The sequence below is a fragment of the Nilaparvata lugens genome, chromosome 6 (assembly GCF_014356525.2).
Source record: "Nilaparvata lugens isolate BPH chromosome 6, ASM1435652v1, whole genome shotgun sequence".
In the NCBI taxonomy this organism is placed as follows: domain Eukaryota; kingdom Metazoa; phylum Arthropoda; class Insecta; order Hemiptera; family Delphacidae; genus Nilaparvata; species Nilaparvata lugens.
This window is the reverse complement of record NC_052509.1, coordinates 21,900,901-21,921,334: the sequence shown is the minus strand read 5'-3', so window position 1 is coordinate 21,921,334 and position 20,434 is coordinate 21,900,901. Positions and strand designations below refer to the sequence as shown.

Here is a 20,434-nt window from a genome sequence, read left to right as displayed (position 1 = left end):
ATGGGTTCAATGTGCTTATTAGTGTGAACATTACCGAAATAATGATCTAAACACGAAGGTGTTCCCTGAAATGGAACCCTTGTAAAACAATTCACATAAGATATAAGCCCATTTTCGTTCAATAAATTCAAATAAGATTCAGTGTGGATGTTATTTCTATTATTCAAGATATCAATATTTATATCTCCTACAAATATAATATTTTTCCTATGGCGCTCGAAACAATCAATTTTTCTATTGTTTTGATATGCGATGAAACTAATTTTTCACATTTTAATTCTCTAAATTCTCTAAAATCATTTTGTTGTTATAGATCTGCTAAATCATGAATTCTATGACAGACAAAGATATTGTTTGCAACCGATAAAATATTCATACTATTACATAATATAATACATATTTAAAATATGTGTGTATGATCATAATTCTATGCTAAAATTTATCATAAGTTATGTCAAAAACTGAGATAAATCATAGATTACAATAGTGTTAACAGTGGCAATTTTCTGAAAAATCATAGCGTGCAGTGTTTGCTGTTTTCTACAGTTAATATTCTTCAGGCCAGGTTGATAATATACCTTCAGTTGAGCCAAATATATATGACGGCTGAGGCATAAAAAAATATACATTGGGCTTGTTGAGTCGAAACTTTCTATGATTCTCTCTGTAAAGTAGCTTATCTTCCGTTCTTACTAGTTGAATTTAGATTATTTAGACAGTCCATATGAAAATTCAGTAGATTCTAAAGATGAAAGCCATGCAAACATACAAATTAAGGAAGAGTAAGCATGCATAAAAGGTAGGAAAATCATGAAAGTGTTTCACATTTAACCACAAAGTACCCTACCGTATAAGATTAATTGAAAGACGATTCATCATCTTCTATTATTTTTGTTAACATATCGATGTTTCACCTCCACTCGCATCTTGTCATTCAATATACAAGGTTGGCAGAAGCTTTTCTTTATGTCGATTAATGTTGATTGAAATTGATTTTGATTAGGGCACCAAAAGAATAGATCATTTTCTATTTGAAGCATTCAAATTGAATCTATCGAACATGATTTCTTATGACTTAGCATTCACAGATTTAGTTGGGTGAAGCTATTTGAAAAATGTACCTGATTATCAATTCCATGGTTTTTATACCATTCTAGTTCATTGTGATCATTGAAGGGTTGAAGTGATGAGTTAGTTCAAGTGAATTCTAGTACACAAGTATATTGTGCTTATGATTGGCTCTTCTTTATTTTCTATCGATGTTTTGCTCCAGTAGAGAAAATTTAAAATGTTGGTTCTACATTTCATAAGCTTTATAAATAATATAAATTTGATAAGTCCAATATTAAATTAATCGATGTTGACTTTCATTGTATCGCTTTGTATCAATGTTACTTGCACTGTTTGCAATTCATCACTATTCTCTCAAGAATTAGTTTTCTATGAATTTCATGATCTGAAAATTGAAATTCAAATGCTATTTGGATGACTTTCACATTCCACTGGTTTTTTTTCAATAATTGTTACGTTGAAGAGTGAGGCAATTCAATCCATTTGGAAGTAAAAGGAAATCACAGTGCGATTTGAACAGTGGATAGTAACTTTGAAATTCAGTTGCTCAATTCATTACGGCTTGATACTATCATTTATAATTATAGTTGATCAGAAATATGGATTGTCTATAATGCTTATATTTCAGTTTGACCAATCTTCTATCACAGTCTCGCTTTCATTCATAAACATGATAATCCTAAATAAGTTGGTTACCTTAAAGATGTAGCTTATCTTTTACGTCGAACAATGTACAATATAAACAGTTTTCATTAAATTACTATTATGATAATCATTGGAATTTCTGCCTGTGATTGAGAAAAAGTCATTTTATGAGCCTTGAAATTCATACCTAGAAAAAGTTGCATTATTACTAGAAATTTTGTTATTTTTACTATTTATTATAGGTACTGTACATTGATTTTTGTGATTATAGAGATCAACTACTTTATTCTGTATCAGGATAAGGATAAATAGGGAAATTGTGAGATGGGGATAACATCCATAGTTACATAGCATCAATTTGAAAGCTCTGATAATAATGATTTGAACGGAACTGCGATTCTGGCTTGGTATTGCCTCTTCATGTTCAGTGAGAATAGTAAGCTTCAGAATAATTCGTTCTCACTATATTATGTGATAATATTCGGTAACATTTGTTAATATTTGAACCGAATGTGCAACAAATTAATCTACTTTCAGCTTGAAATTTTTTTTGTTCACGTGATCTGATGATATTCATTCCATTATCAAGTGTTTAAATTATAAAGAGTGATGAAACAAGTTAAAACACAAGAAAAGCTACGAAAATAAATTTTGAATCTTCATTTTTCACAAAATAAGGATGAGAAGAAGGAGTCGGACACATAATATATCATAAAACTTCGTTGAAAAACATCAATATCTGAAACTAGAGTATCAAATTGTGTTACCTCTGACTCGTATGGAGAAGGCACACTTCAAATTAATATAATAAATTCTGTGAGAAAACAACGAAATCCTGATTTTTATCATGAGCATGTTTAAATCATGAAAATTGTAATATTTTTAAGAGTATTGAAAAGTGAAAATCTATATACAGCGCATGTCAAAACAATAGACAAAATTGATTGTTTCGAGCAACATACTGTAAATGAGATGCAATGTAGACAGCAGTATTATTCCGTTTACTATGGTGAAGGGAGTCAGCCGCGTCGGCTGTTTCCCCTTCCACAGCGTCAACTTCAATCGCAAATACATAACAATATACATCAATGGATTCGCAATGAATGTGGCTACAATAATTATTCGTCACATTGTTCTTTAAAACTACTTGCTTCGAAGTTAATCGGAGAAAACAAAAAAATCAAATCGAAAAACCCCTAAATTTTTACATTATATTATTTTATTAAGGAAACTGTTCGATTTATTGAGGAAATGAATTCGACTAATATTGTAGTCCTTAATTTAACGAAACGAATGACATATGATAGATTTTTTTCCGATTAATGGTTACAGAGATAATTGATTTCCAGTTTGCTGTTTACTATGGCTAAGAGAGTCAGCCGCGCCGTTCCGCGTCGACTGTTTCCCCTTCCACGGCGTCAAATCGAATCGCAAATACATAACAATATTCATCAATGGATTTGCAATAAGAGTGGCTACATTAATTATTCGGCTCATTTTTCTTTAAAACTACTTGCTTCGAAGTTAATCGAAGAAAACAAAAAAATCAAATCGCAAACCCCCTAAATTTTTACATATATATTATTTTATCAAGAAAACTGTTAATTTTATTGAAAAAATGAATATAACTAATATTGTAGTCCATAATGTAACGAATCGAATGGCATATAATAGAGCTGTTTCCGATCAATGGGTACAGAGATAATTGATTCTCCGTGATTACCTGCATTTTTCAACTTTGAGGGGTGCTAGGGGGGAAAGCTCCAAGGGGATTTCTTGGGACTTTTGGGAGAATGACCCTCTGGGAGGGTTCTATCGATGGTAGAAGATTCAGCTTTTATTTAATTTTCGGATCGAAAAAACCTTTATTGACTGGGCTATTTGTTGAACAGCGTCTTAGAAAGTTGTACGCTTTTTCCCAGCTGAGTCAGGTGTTGAGTCAAAAACTCTGTGAAACCGTTTACTTCGCTTATGTACAATCTATTATTCAGTATGGTATACTCGTTTGGGGTGGACTGCACTCTACCCTCCTGGAGCCGCTTGCGGTGTCGCAGAGGCAGATAATAAAAACTATTCTAAATAAAGATTACAGATTTCCAACTGCCCAACTATTCTTAGAATTCCCGGTATTGAACATAAGACAATTGTTTATAAAATCTCTATTGATGTACCTTAAGAAAAATAGACTTAATATTCTGCCAGTTATTATTCATACTTATCCCACAAGGTATAGTTTGAGTTGTGGCTATGCGACGCCTCAGGTGGTTCATGGAGTAGCTCAGAACGCCTTTTTATCTAGCGCAAATGGTGTACAGGAATCTGTCTGCTGAGATGAGGGATATCATGGAGGCCTGCAGAGTTAACGTGTTCAAGCGCATGGTGCAAGGGTGGATTTACCGCTTGGGCTAGGAAAGGTCAGAAAGCCTGCTTCGGTCGATATATTGGCACTAACATCAGTCTTAACAAGTGTTTTTCTTTCCCTTTTTCTCCCGCATTTCAGCTTCTTGTATAGTTTATTCTCTTTTATCTCTTAGTTTCATTTTTCTCTTTTCTTCAATGAGAAGTCACCGAGCCATCCTTATTGGTCTTTATTGTTAGGATGTTCCCTAACTTGAATTTTGGATTTTACTACTGAGTTGCATTTATTATTTATTTACACATTCTGTAATTCAACTACCTGGTATCATAGATACAGGAGTATAATGTACACTAGTTTGATATTCTACCAGAAGTTGCTTCATTTTTAGTTATTATTTTAATTTGTAATTTTTAGTTATTTTTTATCTTAGAGTATAGTTAGTAGCATTTTAAAAATTTTTATTGCTCATTTTTCTTTATTGCTTATTCAGGCCTCGACAGGCTGACCGGAACTCACAGATGTATAGTAATTGATTTATTATTGTATATATATGAATTTTCTGGAATAAAGAATATTTGAATTTGAATTGGATACTGACACTAAAGTAGGGAGAATGCTGTTAGGTAGTGGGAGTGACTAGTGAAGGAAAGAGTATCGGGCTCTTTGTCTTCGAGTGAGAGCTGTGCTAAAAGTAATATATAGATATATAGTTTAGTGGTTCCTAACCTGGGGGCCATCGCCCCCAGTGGGCGTATTGAACACTTGAAGGGGCGAAAAATTTCTGTGGGGGGTGATTTGGTTTTATAAAGAAAGATCCACTAGTTATTTGAAGATTTATTTTAATTTTTAAACAAATTAAAGGTCACTCACTGACGAACAATTTTCATTTCCTTCATGTTTTCTAATGAACTTCTTAGATTAATTAGATAAATGACTAAACAACTGTGGGCAGCTCAGGAACGATTGATTTCTGGGTCCTCCGTAACATGTTAGTTGTTTCTTAGTTGTAGGATCAATCTATGGTTACATGTAGGTTTTGTTGCATTTGATAATATGATGTGTTACATTCCGGTTCAAACGAACTATTCTGTGTGTGAAGCGAGAGGCGAACGGACAGCAGCAGACGGGCATAGCAGCAGAAGACAGCATCTGTCTGCATATGTCTGTCTGTTGCTGTGTGCGTTCGCTTAAAGATGGCTTCCCTCTTGAAGTTAGGCAAGCCTCTTTTTGGAAGTGATCTACATGTGCATGACCGATGATCTTCTAGCCTACCTATTCCAGATTTTGGCTATTGGCTATGAGCATCTACTTACCTGCACTCTGTCGGATAATCATAGGAATTTCATTCGTTAATTAGACCACAATTTAACACGTTTATTTCAAGTATATAAAAGTCCATTAATAATTATTGTGTATAAATTCATTATGGATATTTTTGTGTCCAATAATTTGTACAATTAACAGCAGCTATTAACATATTGACGAGACAATAAAACAGCTATTTAACGTTTTTAATGCAGAATCCCTATCCTCCCCGTATAAAATTGTAGCATAATTAACTTTTTTTTTATTTATTCTGTTAGGCTGCTTCCGACGTTTTAGAAATCCTCTCCACCTTTCGTGCCCAAAGCGAATACGTTTCTATTTGTGGCGAAAATGGCTTAAAAATGGAAAATGATTAGAAATTTCAAGGATTTTGGAAAACAAGTTTCAAGGACTAATGTTTCGTTGGTGAACGTTAAGATCGCGGTGAAAAAATAAAAGTGGCAACAATTTCTTCCTATCATTTCCACTGACTTTACAACATTATAGCAGGCCTAACCGGTGAAACGTAACGTTGGTGAGCAGAGCTTTGAAAATCCTGTTCTAGATGTCTATTATTTATGAATTATTTATTTTTCAGTGTCAGCCGGTGACCTAATGGAATTTGTTGATGGCGATGATGACGACGACGATGATGATGAAGATGATGACGACGATGATGGGGATGGAGATGACGATGATGGTGATGGAGATGATAATGATTTCGTATTAGTTGATGATGATGCTAATCCTGCGTCGCCTGATGCCGCAAGTGACGATGATGATGATGATGATGACGATGACGACACGTTCATTGTGAACGTCTAGTCATTTGTCAAGTAAGGAAGAAGAACATCGACTAGATGTTGACTCTTTTACCAACTAGACAAGCTCACAATATTATTCAAAACATATAATCTTCCAATGTGGAATTTTCGAATTACGTTTTAATGTCGAACAGTTGCTGAGACACTATTTTATTGAACGGAGATGAACTTTGATTGACGTTTTTCAAACCGGTTATAAGTACTTTATGCTAAATATCATGTTGATATTAGGGAAGTATTGCATCTTTTCCAATATATGACTTGTAAATAGTTTTTGGTTTAAATATAGAGGACTTTCTGTTGTTTGTTATAATAAAAAAGAACACATGTTTATGGCACTATTTTCGTGTGTCAGTTATTTTTCAATAAATAATAAACCTTCAAGCTTATTCAATGGAGACAATTATTGCAAATCACTTTATAATCATAAGAATCTGCTTGATTAATTTTTCACTTTCTTTGGGGGCAGACCCCGGTCTATGAATGGGCTCAGTGGGCGACTGCCCAGGCCAAAAAATATTCAGGGCCACAACATATTCATGCTAAGTATACTTTCAATGTTATTCTTAGAAGTTGTATCCTAAAAAATCAGTCAGTAAAAAACATTACAACTTTTAACGGGTGTTTTTTTAGAACTTTGAATTGTCATAAAACAAAAATGGATTAATTCGATTGACATATATTTTTTTTCAATCGAAAGATAATCTTTTTGATAATCTTACGTTTTGAATATGATTTCTGGCACCTGACTGCCACGGCTGGCTTAGATGTAGTCAAATCTGAACGTCCATTTTTCGATGACTTTTTCCAACATTTGTGTCCGTATATCGGCAATAAGACGGTGAATCAAATCAAATCAAATTCGTTTATTGTCATTACAAGACAAAATTTGTATAACAAGGTCAAATACATTTACAATTTGTCACATTCATCAATAAATTAATAAGTATGGTAACGTTTTTTACAGCAACAATAATAACAACAGGACAACAAGAATAACATTCTATAAATGTATAGATACGTTATTAAGTGTCAAACATTCTAGGAACTCCTTAACACTGAACACACAAAACATATCTTTTATGCATCTTTTAAAACTGGTCATATTCAATGCTCTGACCTCCGTTGGCAATAAGTTGTAAATTTTCTTACCGAATTCATGAAAACTATTCAGAGTTGGATGTAAATTGCATTGACTTCTATGTAACAATGTGTTCTGACGTGTGTCATAATTGTGAATATAGATATTTGTTTGCATATAAATAATGTTGTCTTTCAAAATGGTCAAGCGTTTGTGGCTTATCCGCATAGACCAATGACTCTACCTAGCCCCACAGAAAGTGGTCTAGGGGTGTTAAATCACAAGATCTTGGATGCCAATTCACAGGTCCAAAACGTGAAATTAAGCAGTCACCAAACGTGTCTTTCAATAAATCGATTTTGATACGAGATGTGTGACATGTTGCGCCGGCTTGTTGGAACCACAGCTCCTGCAAATCATGGTTGTTCAATTCAGCAATGAAAAAGTTGGTAATCTTCCATAAAGTGGAAGGACATATTATATCCAATTCCTTTGCTCGATGACGGATGGACTCATTCGGGTCTTCTTGTACGCTCTACAGTAGGAATAGCTTCTTCTGTATTCACCGTCTGGGGATGCATGTTATCAATAAGAGTAAACGTGGTGCGAAAACGTTTCATGGTTAATCGAATTAACTGCTCTCATTGACGATTTCGTCTACGATAAAATGGATGTAGGGCGTGTTACGTATTCCGCATAGAACCATTATTTTCGAAATGAAATTACACTATTTGCAAGCATTGTTCAGGGGTGAGTCTATTCATGATGAATTGAGTATAAATCACTCATTAACTGTTAAATCGGTCGCCATCTTGAACAGTAATGTCAACCAAAGTTATATACTACTAAAAAACCACCCGTTACTATAAAATATTACATTAATAATATCACAGCCTATTAGATCTACATGAGAAATGGATTTAAAGTATTCAACAGGCCTTTGAAAATGGGGCGGAACTTGCCCCAGGTTGTCCAGGATGAGACTCAGTATACCGGGCCCTGTTTGATGGAATAAAAGATTTATGCACTAGATTGCATATTAGAAATTCAAAATCGTGTAAGAGACTGTTAAAATTCATCAAGAGGTAGCTCTAATTTTATCAAGTTTACCTCGTCCTTACTCTACTGCCCTGATAGAATTCTGGTTACTTCTGTGAGAGTGGAAAATTCAATTTAACTGAAAAAAATCTTTATTTATTTATTTATTTATGGAGACAACAGGTTACCCCTAATGTGTCTCCTTCACAAATACAACAATACAAGATACAATACGTGAAATACAACAATACAATGAAAAAAAATGAACAAAGTAACTTTCAATTGCAATATTGTTAAAAGAAAAAAAACTATAGAAATACAAGAGAAGGAAGAAAAAATAGATGTATACAATAAAATAATTATAAAACGGAATATAGAAATGAAAAGGTTCTAAAATTAAAATAAATATGTTACAAAGAATGGATAAAACTAACAAATGAATGTCAGAGGACTGGTACCTGCCAATGAAGCAACAGAATGAGTAAGATGTACGAGTACATAGTGCAATAGATACACACCTATATACAGCAACAAATAATCGACAACACGACTGAGCAAGGATATCTCACAATAGACTGTTTAATATTCTATAAAATTTTTCACGAGAGAACCAGAAGATGTCCAGTTGCCCAGAGAAACAGTTGAAAAGTCTTTGAATTCTGTTGACTGGAGAATTATAGTGACTCACAGTTCTGGACCGGGGCACAAAAAAAGAGAAAGTGGAGCGACGTGATATGGTGGATATATAAATATTTACATATGAAAGCAAATATGGGGAATCTATTTTATTATTTAATAAGCTATGAAGAAAAATTAAAGACTTAACATCTCGTCTTGTTTTTAATGATTTCAATTGAAACATATATTTCTCAGAGTGTCAGAGGGAAAGTCAAACGGACAATTGAAATTGAATTTCCTGAAGTGAATGTACCTTAAAAATTTATTTTGTAAACGCTCCAAAAGTAGCACTTGATCATTACAATAAGGGTTCCAAATTTCAGACGCATACTCAAGAATACTTCGGACAAGAGATTTATACAGAAATATTATGGGTGAGACATCATTGAAAGGTGAACACATGTTCTCAGGATAAACCCCATCTGCTGATTGGCCCTACTACATAAAAGGTCTATATGTTTATTGAATGTAAAATCAGAGCTGTAAATCACACCCAGGTCCTTAAAAGACTCTACCTCCTCCAACGGTATACCATCAATACTATAGATGCATCTGTGTGAAGCTACCTGCCGGGAAAATGATAAAGTTTTGCATTTAGCTATATTTATTCTAAGGCCATTATTCATACTCCATACACTTAGTTTATCAACATCCATTTGAAGGCTAAGGCAGTCATCAGGGCTCAAAATCGCTTTGTACAGCTTCACATCATCTGCATACATCAGACAGGATGAACCATCAAAGACAGCAGGGAGATCGTTAATGAATAGAAGGAAGAGAAGTGGTCCAAGGTTAGAACCCTGAGGCACCCCAGATGTACAGTTGAAAGTTCTAGACTTGAAATTATGTACTCTAACATACTGCACTCTTGAATTCAAATAGCTCTCAACAAGATTTGCCAGGCTTGTACAGAAACCAATCGACTTTAGTTTTTTAACTAATATTCTGTGATTGATTGAATCGAATGCCTTTGAGAGATCCGTATAAACAACATCAACCCGCCCTCCACCGTCAGGAACTCTGGATACCTCATTGCTGAACTCCATTAGATTAGTCACCGTAGAACGGCCTGACATAAATCCATGTTGCTCGTCCGCGATTACTCCCTTCACCTGCCTGTATATAACTGCATGCAAAATTCTTTCAAAAACTTTGGAAAAGCAATTTAAAATTGATATGGGCCTATAATTACTTATATCAGTTCTCTTACCTGACTTGAAGATAGGAGTAATTCTAGCGACCTTCCATTTAGAAGGGAATTGGCCAGTCCTAATCGATAAATTGAAAATGAATTGCAATGGACTAAGGAGTACCTCTGCACAACCCTTCACAATAAAAGTAGGTATCAAGTCAGGGCCCTCGGAACAGCTAGATCTAAGGCTGTTAATAGCAGACAGGATCTCGTCAGAGGAGACAGAATCAATACCAACACCTAATCCCAAGCTCCCAGACATCTCCAGCTCATTCTCATGCATATCAGGGGCGGCGTGTGTATCAACCTCATACACTGACTCAAAATATTTCGCGAACCCATCTACAACCGCAGAACCGCAGTAGGACTCCCCATTCAGCGACATCGTCGACTCCACAAACGACGTTTTTCTTTTGGAATTTACATAATTCCAAAAGTTTTTCATACTTCCATCTAAGCCTGACTGAATCGATGTCAAATAGTTTTCATGAGACTTAGATATTCTAGCCTTCAAGGATGTTCGTAAACTTTTGAAAAGGTTATCATGATAAGGGGACACTCTTCTTTTTCGTGCACATCTATTCTTAATCCTCAAATCAGAAATTATATCAGGAGTAAACCAAGGAGGGTATTTATTATTTTTTTTCTTCAATACGATCCTTGGAATACACTCATCCAAATATTTGTAGAGTAGACTAGTCCAGAGTCGACATCAGTACAGCCAAACACAGAGTCCCAACAACAGTCTCGAACTTACAATAAAGTTGAAAGTAATCCCCTTTAGAATAATTATACCGGGATTCAAATGGATCACCCGGAGATTCATTTGCCTCCGGAACAGAATACGAAGCATCAACACACAATGCCGGGTGATGGCCGTCTTCAGGAAGCAAGGGATCATCGCTTTGGAAGATTTTGGCAGGAAAGTTACAAAGGACCAGGTCCAAAGTCCTACCCAGTTCGTTTTTTACCGGATTTAGAGAAACAAGATCATAGAATGACATAAAATTGTAAAGCATTCTTGCCTTAATTGTCCCCACAAAAAAATCATAATCATTTGAGCAGATTAAAGTCTCCGATAACCAAGAAATTACCGTTGATTAGGCCATTGAGTGATTCAAGGTGGTCACAATAATTGAGAAAGACATTTGTTGAAATTGTCGGCGATAAATAAACAGCATTAATGAAGAAGTGAGTGGAATTAGATCTTATTTTTATTCCGACGGAATCATAATTATTATTAATGTCACTTATTGTGAGCTCCTCACAGAGCTCAGATTGCAACGATCTCTGAACGGCGACAAGTACTCCTCCTCCCCTCCGAAGACCATCACCACTACCCCTATCACTTCGATAAACAGCATATCGTTCATCAAATATTTCAGAACTTTTTATGCCATCATGTAACCATGTTTCAGTCAAAATTATCAGATCATAGTTGCTGCCCAATAACGATGCGTACAGACTTGAAGTTTTAGTACGAAGTCCTCTAACATTCTGATAATAAATGGATAAATTAGAATTCAATGACATAAGATACAATAATAAAAATTAATGAGAAAAAATATAAAGCCTAAACAAGAAAAAGAGAATAGAAATTTGAAGTTGAAAAAGAAAAAAAAGTATAAACCTAATACAAATTTTTAATAACTTTAAGCTATGCCTCAAAAAGATTAGACACTACTCCGCACTTTAATTAATCTGTGAAATTGAATGGCTGCTAACAGAAACCGCATCATTCATCACCATTCAATACAAGAATCATAGACTGCGAAAAGGGCAAGAGCATTATCACCCAAACGCAAAGCACCAATAGAGGAGCGAAAAATCTAGATTAACTCATATATAAAGAATAAAATAAATGATTACTCGACAAACTAGTCGACTCAATAATAATTATTATCAATCGATACTTTCAAAACGACTAGGTACCGTACTGTAAACTGTTGCTGTAAATTATCTACGGTAAACATGGGAGAATACAAAGCAGAAGCGGTAACTAAAACTCGATAAGATAGCTTGGTACCTAGTTGGAGATGCACACGGCACTAGAGAAATATAAAAACGAAGAATGATTGAAAGGGAAACAGAGAATGAATGCTTTAAAAGGAAACCGATAATGAAAGGAGATTACAATAATCCGTAGCGAGCTCTAACTTCTCCTCAGATAAGATTATTTGAATTGTTATTCACCATGCTAGGCTCACCCAACAAAGATTCCCGAAAAACGGTAGATAATAAAAAGATTAGGTTCAGCAAAGCTACAGAGTTCGCCTATTGCATGAGAGTATTGCATGGAAGAATCAAGTCGTAGTAAGAAAATGCAAACTTTAACACGAATCGTGTTAACATCAATGCATGCGGTGAAAATGACACTCCCCTCAGTCCCCCCTGAACATAATTGAGTCAATAATAATAATATTGAACAATATCGCGAAAAGTAGTAGAAGTATGAGCTAAGTAGGTCAGTATTCAAGCAAGTGTATAGTGTACTGTAGCATTGTAATAGAAGAAAAAAAAACTTCTACAATAATTAAATTCAACATGGATAAAAAAATAAATGATACGATTGAATGCTATTAAAATTAGGATCAATTAGGATCTTGGTTGATAACTGGTACCTACCCAAACATAGGAAACCCACGACACATTGAATTGATGAAGAAATCTTCTATAGCCTATATATGTTGCCCTGGTAGAATACCAGTAACGTTTATACAGAGTTAAATGTGTGGGAACCCTTCAATAAATTGGAGACTGTTGTAGTGTTGTATGTAGATAATAATACTGCAACTTACAGGATAAGTTAATGGTCAAATACTCTACCTTTTGATGAAGCCTACAACTGAATTTCAACCCCTCATAAGGGGGTGAATAAGGGGTTGAAAATCTAATATTTTAAATGTAAACACCAATTGTGTGGTACATCACTTTAAAGGTATTATTAAAACAAGAAAGATGTTAAAAATGTTATATGATACTTTTATCCAAAATGGCGGCTGATTGAACTTCATCAATTATCTCTTTAAAAACTAAAACTTCAATTATCAATTATTTCTTTAAAAACTAGAACTTCAATCAGCAGCCATTTTGGATAAAAGCTCATAGAACATTTTTATTGAAGTCATCTTTCTTGTTTTAGAAAGGCCTTAAAAATCATGTACCACACAATTTAATTGGTGTTAACATTTAAAATATTTGAGTTAGCCTACAACCCCTCATTTCCTTAAAAATTAAAACTTCAATCCATTTTAGATACAAATGTCATAGAGCATTTTAATTGATGTTATCTCTCTTGTTTCAAAAAGGCCTTTGAAACTTGATCATAGACAACCCTCGTTCAACACACGAAAATGGTAGGCTATGGTGTACCTCTTCAATATTTCTGCTGCCCAGATAGAAAGAAATCCAAAATTTTATATAATTCGCTGTTTTTGCGATGTCACGAGCTCATTTGCTTATTAAAAATACTGTATAATAATTAATTATATTGAATCTTTTAAAAGGGTGTCAGAACACACTATAAGAGGTAGCGGAATCATTAAGAAATGAGTGAACCTCTTTGATATTTTTTTTGCCCTGGTAGAAATCAGGTCATTATACTATTTACTAACTAGAATAGAGTTCTAGAACAGTAGACCTCGCGCAGTTATACTGAACCAGCCTTCTCTACAGCAAATATATTTTCAACAGTTCTCTCTCATCTCAACTCTGAATTCCCTAGTACATATCTTCACATTTACTGGCAATGAGTTGAACATGCAAATCCCAGCACTCTTCACTCATTTCTCGTACATAATTATTCCAATGAATGTATCATCTCTCAAATCTTGCCTATTTATGCAATGTTGTCAAAATAAGAGTTGATCAACGTTGTTCACGGCGATTATGAATGAAAATTATAAATGAGGTCTACGTTTTAACTTGGCTGAAATTTGCTTCAGTCGCATTTTCGACCGAACGCGTAAATAGATTTTCATTAGATTTGGCTGAAATGATCCTTCTTGATTCCAGAACCATTTTTTTCATGCTAAATTCCCTTGTGATAGATACAGAGTGGCCCAAAAACTTCTTATTTTCGGTTAATTTTCCAGTTTTCAGTTATTTCCAACATATCCAGTAATCGGACAGAAAACTTTGCTCTCGCATTTTTTCTAGATTATAAAATTCTGAATAAAATGAGATCATTCGGAACTCGCTAACTGCAATGAGTACCGAGTTATGATTTTTTTTTAAATGAGTAAAATTTCAAGAAATATCAACAATGGTTGAGTTCAAAGCCACTGATCAATTCCATCGGGTTTGTTTTTACGTTCAGTAAAAATCCAGATCACAGATGAACCACAGAATGGAAAGTCGGCTAGTACCATAATCCGCCATCTTGAAAGAAAGTGTAGCATTGTAATACAGCAGTAGTTTTAATTTCTAACAAGATGATGCAGTCATGTGTCGTGGTCTTGGTGCACTCAAATCTTGGTTAGATTGATACCTTCCACTTTGTGTGTATTCTGTGGCTGAACGGTTGCTCATGAGTTTCTCCTGTTGATCATATTTTGTAAACAAAACTAGAACTTAACCTATTTCATTGTAATCAATTAAAATGGAAAACCATCAGGTGATTGGAGTAGTTTTAAATGCTTTGTAAAATATTTTAAATGTTATTGAATTTATGTAATCATGCATTTTTCTTATCACGGAGTGATCCGTGGTCTAGTGGATAGAGTGCCTGCGTAGCAGCATAGAGATCCCGCGTTCAAACCCTCTCAATACCAAAAGTTTTTTAACCAGATCACTCCCGTGTTATCGGATGGGCATGTGAACTGTCGGTCCCGGCTGAAGTATGACAGTCGTAAGGCCCATTGACGGCTTAAATTATTTATTCAGGGGGTGGAACCTTCCCGCAAGGGACTCCCCACCAACAAAAGCCATAAGAATTTACTTTTTACTTCTGCACCCAAATACATTGTAATGGAGTCCATTATTTCTAAACAACCTCGTATTCAGCCATGTCTGTTCACGTTCAGGTACTCTATTTTCGTACTTTTCCATCGTTGGAAAAGTATGATTAACTGATCAGTGAACGAACCGGATATGACGTATTTTTTCTTATCAGTTAGACCAAAGACCTTGAAGAGGTATAAACGCGCAATACCTATGCCTTCCCAATGCTAGCTCTTACTTGAAATTAAAGGTTCCATTGAGGTATTTTATCGCGAGGTATTATATAATATATATTTTTTGTAATGTTATAGATCATAAAAATCTTCAAGATCTCTAGTATGTAATAATCTTCCAGGCTGTCCCCTTAATGGCCGATTTCAATTCCAAATAATCTAGTGCTGCATGTGAGTCTATGCATCGTTCAACGACAAAACAGTACACCGTTCAGAGCCACGTTCACTCACCGATCAGTGGCTTTGAACTCAACCATTGATGAATTTTAGTTGTTGATCAACAATATCTTCCGATTGTTACCATTTAGATGTATAATTCAAAATCCCTCTGGGCGTAACATTGTGCTCTACAATCTGAGACCAGGTAGAGCGCTCTATCTCATATAGATTTTGTCAGTTACACCTGACAACAATGCTCCATGTATTGTAAAAAACACACAATTTTTTCAAAATTTCAAACACTTATAACTTTTGACACAATGATCAAAAGATCACAAAACATCAATGTGAGGGCAATGTAGTTGGTGATGATGGTGAAGCTAGAAATTAGGTGTTTTTCACAATACATGGAGCATTGTTGTCAGGTGTATCTGAAAATCTATATGATAGAGCGCTCGATCTCAGATTGTAGAGCACAAAATTACGCCCAGAGGGATTTTGAATTATACATCGAAATTGTAACAATTGTTGATCAACAACTAAAATTCTTCAATGTTGATTTTTTCTTAAAAATTTACTCATTAAAAAAATCATAACTCGGTACTCATTGCAGATAGCGAGTTCCAATGATCTCATTTTATTCAGAATTTTATAATCTAGAAAAAATGGGGGAGCAAAGTTTTCTTTCCGATTACTGGATATGTCGGAAATAGCTGAAAACTGGAAAATGAACCGAAAATACAAGGTTTTTGGGCCACTCTGTATCTAGCACAAGGAAATTTTGCATGAAAAAATTAGCTCTGGACTTCTCTCATGTAACCAAAATAAAATCAGAACTACAATATTACAAGCACCAATGTATATAGTGACTGGACTATAAATGATATTAATGAAAATGAATTAAACAGTTCATTTAATAAAACAACGAATGAATGCATACAAAATTAATACTTTTAATCAACTACATCAAGATCAATATTGAGATGCAACAAATCCAGATGACGCATAATCTTCTTACAAAATATAACAAATTGGAGCAGTTCGGTTGACTTAATATAATTATCTATTACGTTAAAATATTAAATAACTATTATAATAAATACAATAAATGACCAGCACAGTAAAATAAAAATAAAATATAGTTTCCTGTGATGAATAACAGATAGAATAAAATTATAATATAAAAAATAAAAGTTCTGAAATAACCTATTATGAAGCATAACATAAACGTCTTTACATTGTGATGTTACACTTGATAAAACGTATTGATTCTACATGGTTCGACATGGATTCCAAGTGATGTTAATTATAATTTCAATCGGGAACAAAGGAACTCACTTTCATAATAACAATAAGAGAATTAGAGCTTGCTCACTTTTCAGTATTTACAAAATATCATATTCTCATAGACAATGTTGTTATATCAACATTTTTCTAAATACTCAGTAAACAAGGGAACTTTTACGCACGATTAAACTAACACTCATAGAGTTTATAACGACATCATTATATTCAATATACAAATATAATTAAAAATACTTTGTCGTGTATTTATGCAATGTTGTCAAAATAAGAGTTGATCAACGTTGTTGACGGCGATTATGAATGAAAATTATAAATGAGGTCTACGTTTTAACTTGGCTGAAATTTGCTTCAGTCGCATTTTCGACCGAACGCGTAAATAGATTTTCATTAGATTTGGCTGAAATGATCCTTCTTGATTCCAGAACCATTTTTTCATGCTAAATTCCCTTGTGATAGATACAGAGTGGCCCAAAAACTTCTCATTTTCGGTTAATTTTCCAGTTTTCAGTTATTTCCAACATATCCAGTAATCGGACAGAAAACTTTGCTCTCGCATTTTTTCTAGATTATAAAATTCTGAATAAAATGAGATCATTCGGAACTCGCTAACTGCAATGAGTACCGAGTTATGATTTTTTTTTAAATGAGTAAAATTTCAAGAAATATCAACAATGGTTGAGTTCAAAGCCACTGATCAATTCCATCGGGTTTGTTTTTACGTTCAGTAAAAATCCAGATCACAGATTAGTGATCACAGATGAACCACAGAATGGAAAGTCGGCTAGTACCATAATCCGCCATCTTGAAAGAAAGTGTAGCATTGTAATACAGCAGTAGTTTTAATTTCTAACAAGATGATGCAGTCATGTGTCGTGGTCTTGGTGCACTCAAATCTTGGTTAGATTGATACCTTCCACTTTGTGTGTATTCTGTGGCTGAACGGTTGCTCATGAGTTTCTCCTGTTGATCATATTTTGTAAACAAAACTAGAACTTAACCTATTTCATTGTAATCAATTAAAATGGAAAACCATCAGGTGATTGGAGTAGTTTTAAATGCTTTGTAAAATATTTTAAATGTTATTGAATTTATGTAATCATGCATTTTTCTTATCACGGAGTGATCCGTGGTCTAGTGGATAGAGTGCCTGCGTAGCAGCATAGAGATCCCGCGTTCAAACCCTCTCAATACCAAAAGTTTTTTAACCAGATCACTCCCGTGTTATCGGATGGGCATGTGAAACAGTCGGTCCCGGCTGAAGTATGACAGTCGTAAGGCCCATTGACGGCTTAAATTATTTATTCAGGGGCTGGAACCTTCCCGCAAGGGACTCCCCACCAACAAAAGCCATAAGAATTTACTTTCTACTTCTGCACCCAAATACATTGTAATGGAGTCCATTATTTCTAAACAACCTCGTATTCAGCCATGTCTGTTCACGTTCAGGTACTCTATTTTCATACTTTTCCATCGTTGGAAAAGTATGATTAACTGATCAGTGAACGAACCGGATATGACGTATTTTTTTCTTATCAGTTAGACCAAAGACCTTGAAGAGGTATAAACGCGCAATACCTATGCCTTCCCAATGCTAGCTCTTACTTGAAATTAAAGGTTCCATTGAGGTATTTTATCGCGAGGTATTATATAATATATATTTTTTGTAATGTTATAGATCATAAAAATCTTCAAGATCTCTAGTATGTAATAATCTTCCAGGCTGTCCCCTTAATGGCCGATTTCAATTCCAAATAATCTAGTGCTGCATGTGAGTCTATGCATCGTTCAACGACAAAACAGTACACCGTTCAGAGCCACGTTCACTCACCGATCAGTGGCTTTGAACTCAACCATTGATGAATTTTAGTTGTTGATCAACAATATCTTCCGATTGTTACCATTTAGATGTATAATTCAAAATCCCTCTGGGCGTAACATTGTGCTCTACAATCTGAGACCAGGTAGAGCGCTCTATCTCATATAGATTTTGTCAGTTACACCTGACAACAATGCTCCATGTATTGTAAAAAACACACAATTTTTTCAAAATTTCAAACACTTATAACTTTTGACACAATGATCAAAAGATCACAAAACATCAATGTGAGGGCAATGTAGTTGGTGATGATGGTGAAGCTAGAAATTAGGTGTTTTTCACAATACATGGAGCATTGTTGTCAGGTGTATCTGAAAATCTATATGATAGAGCGCTCGATCTCAGATTGTAGAGCACAAAATTACGCCCAGAGGGATTTTGAATTATACATCGAAATTGTAACAATTGTTGATCAACAACTAAAATTCTTCAATGTTGATTTTTTCTTAAAAATTTACTCATTAAAAAAATCATAACTCGGTACTCATTGCAGATAGCGAGTTCCAATGATCTCATTTTTATTCAGAATTTTATAATCTAGAAAAAATGGGGGAGCAAAGTTTTCTTTCCGATTACTGGATATGTCGGAAATAGCTGAAAACTGGAAAATGAACCGAAAATACAAGGTTTTTGGGCCACTCTGTATCTAGCACAAGGAAATTTTGCATGAAAAAATTAGCTCTGGACTTCTCTCATGTAACCAAAATAAAATCAGAACTACAATATTGCAAGCACCAATGTATATAGTGACTGGACTATAAATGATATTAATGAAAATGAATTAAACAGTTCCTTTAATAAAACAACGAATGAATGCATACAAAATTAATACTTTTAATCAACTACATCAAGATCAATATTGAGATGCAACAAATCCAGATGACGCATAATCTTCTTACAAAATATAACAAATTGGAGCAGTTCGGTTGACTTAATATAATTATCTATTACGTTAAAATATTAAATAACTATTATAATAAATACAATAAATGACCAGCACAGTAAAATAAAAATAAAATATAGTTTCCTGTGATGAATAACAGATAGAATAAAATTATAATATAAAAAATAAAAGTTCTGAAATAACCTATTATGAAGCATAACATAAACGTCTTTACATTGTGATGTTACACTTGATAAAACGTATTGATTCTACATGGTTCGACATGGATTCCAAGTGATGTTAATTATAATTTCAATCGGGAACAAAGGAACTCACTTTCATAATAACAATAAGAGAATTAGAGCTTGCTCACTTTTCAGTATTTACAAAATATCATATTCTCATAGACAATGTTGTTATATCAACATTTTTCTAAATACTCAGTAAACAAGGGAACTTTTACGCACGATTAAACTAACACTCATAGAGTTTATAACGACATCATTATATTCAATATACAAATATAATTAAAAATACTTTGTCGTGTATCTATACAATTTAACAGTACCATAACATACATTCTTTCACAGACTAATTGAATCATCTATTACCATCATCACACAATTAATATTCATTGTGATATTACCGCCATATTGAACTATTCCTAGATGTAGAAATAGGCTAATCATTTAATTGAAGAGTACAGAACTTGGATCTTCATTGTCTATCTGCTTGATGTATCTGAGCACATCTTTCTTCGTTATTACGCCCAATAATCGCCTGAAACAACAATAGAACGTTTTAGACAATTTCCAAAAATTAATATTTGAAGAAAAGTTTATTA

At 34.1% G+C, this 20,434-nt stretch overlaps 3 protein-coding genes across 35 annotated transcripts in view; 2 read left to right on the top strand and 1 right to left on the bottom strand.

Annotated features, from left to right (window-relative positions):
• LOC111049932 (DDB1- and CUL4-associated factor 1) overlaps window positions 1-6,593 on the top strand; it is a 126,411-nt gene extending 119,818 nt beyond the window's left edge. The window contains exon 30 of the mRNA XM_039431389.1: window positions 5,979-6,593. Within this exon, the coding sequence (XP_039287323.1) occupies window positions 5,979-6,205 (227 nt within the window). The 3' untranslated portion in view covers window positions 6,206-6,593. The remainder of the gene's footprint in view (window positions 1-5,978) is intronic.
• Window positions 1-20,434, top strand: part of LOC111048197 (protein abnormal spindle) — a 274,644-nt gene that overhangs the window by 6,695 nt on the left and 247,515 nt on the right. The window lies entirely within an intron of this gene.
• Window positions 19,518-20,434, bottom strand: part of LOC111049933 (H(+)/Cl(-) exchange transporter 5) — a 68,500-nt gene continuing 67,583 nt past the window's right edge. For all 30 annotated transcript variants that reach the window (XM_039430414.1, XM_039430408.1, XM_039430405.1 and 27 more), the window contains one exon: window positions 19,518-20,370. In XM_039430414.1, the coding sequence (XP_039286348.1) occupies window positions 20,280-20,370 (91 nt within the window). In that variant the 3' untranslated portion in view covers window positions 19,518-20,279. The remainder of the gene's footprint in view (window positions 20,371-20,434) is intronic.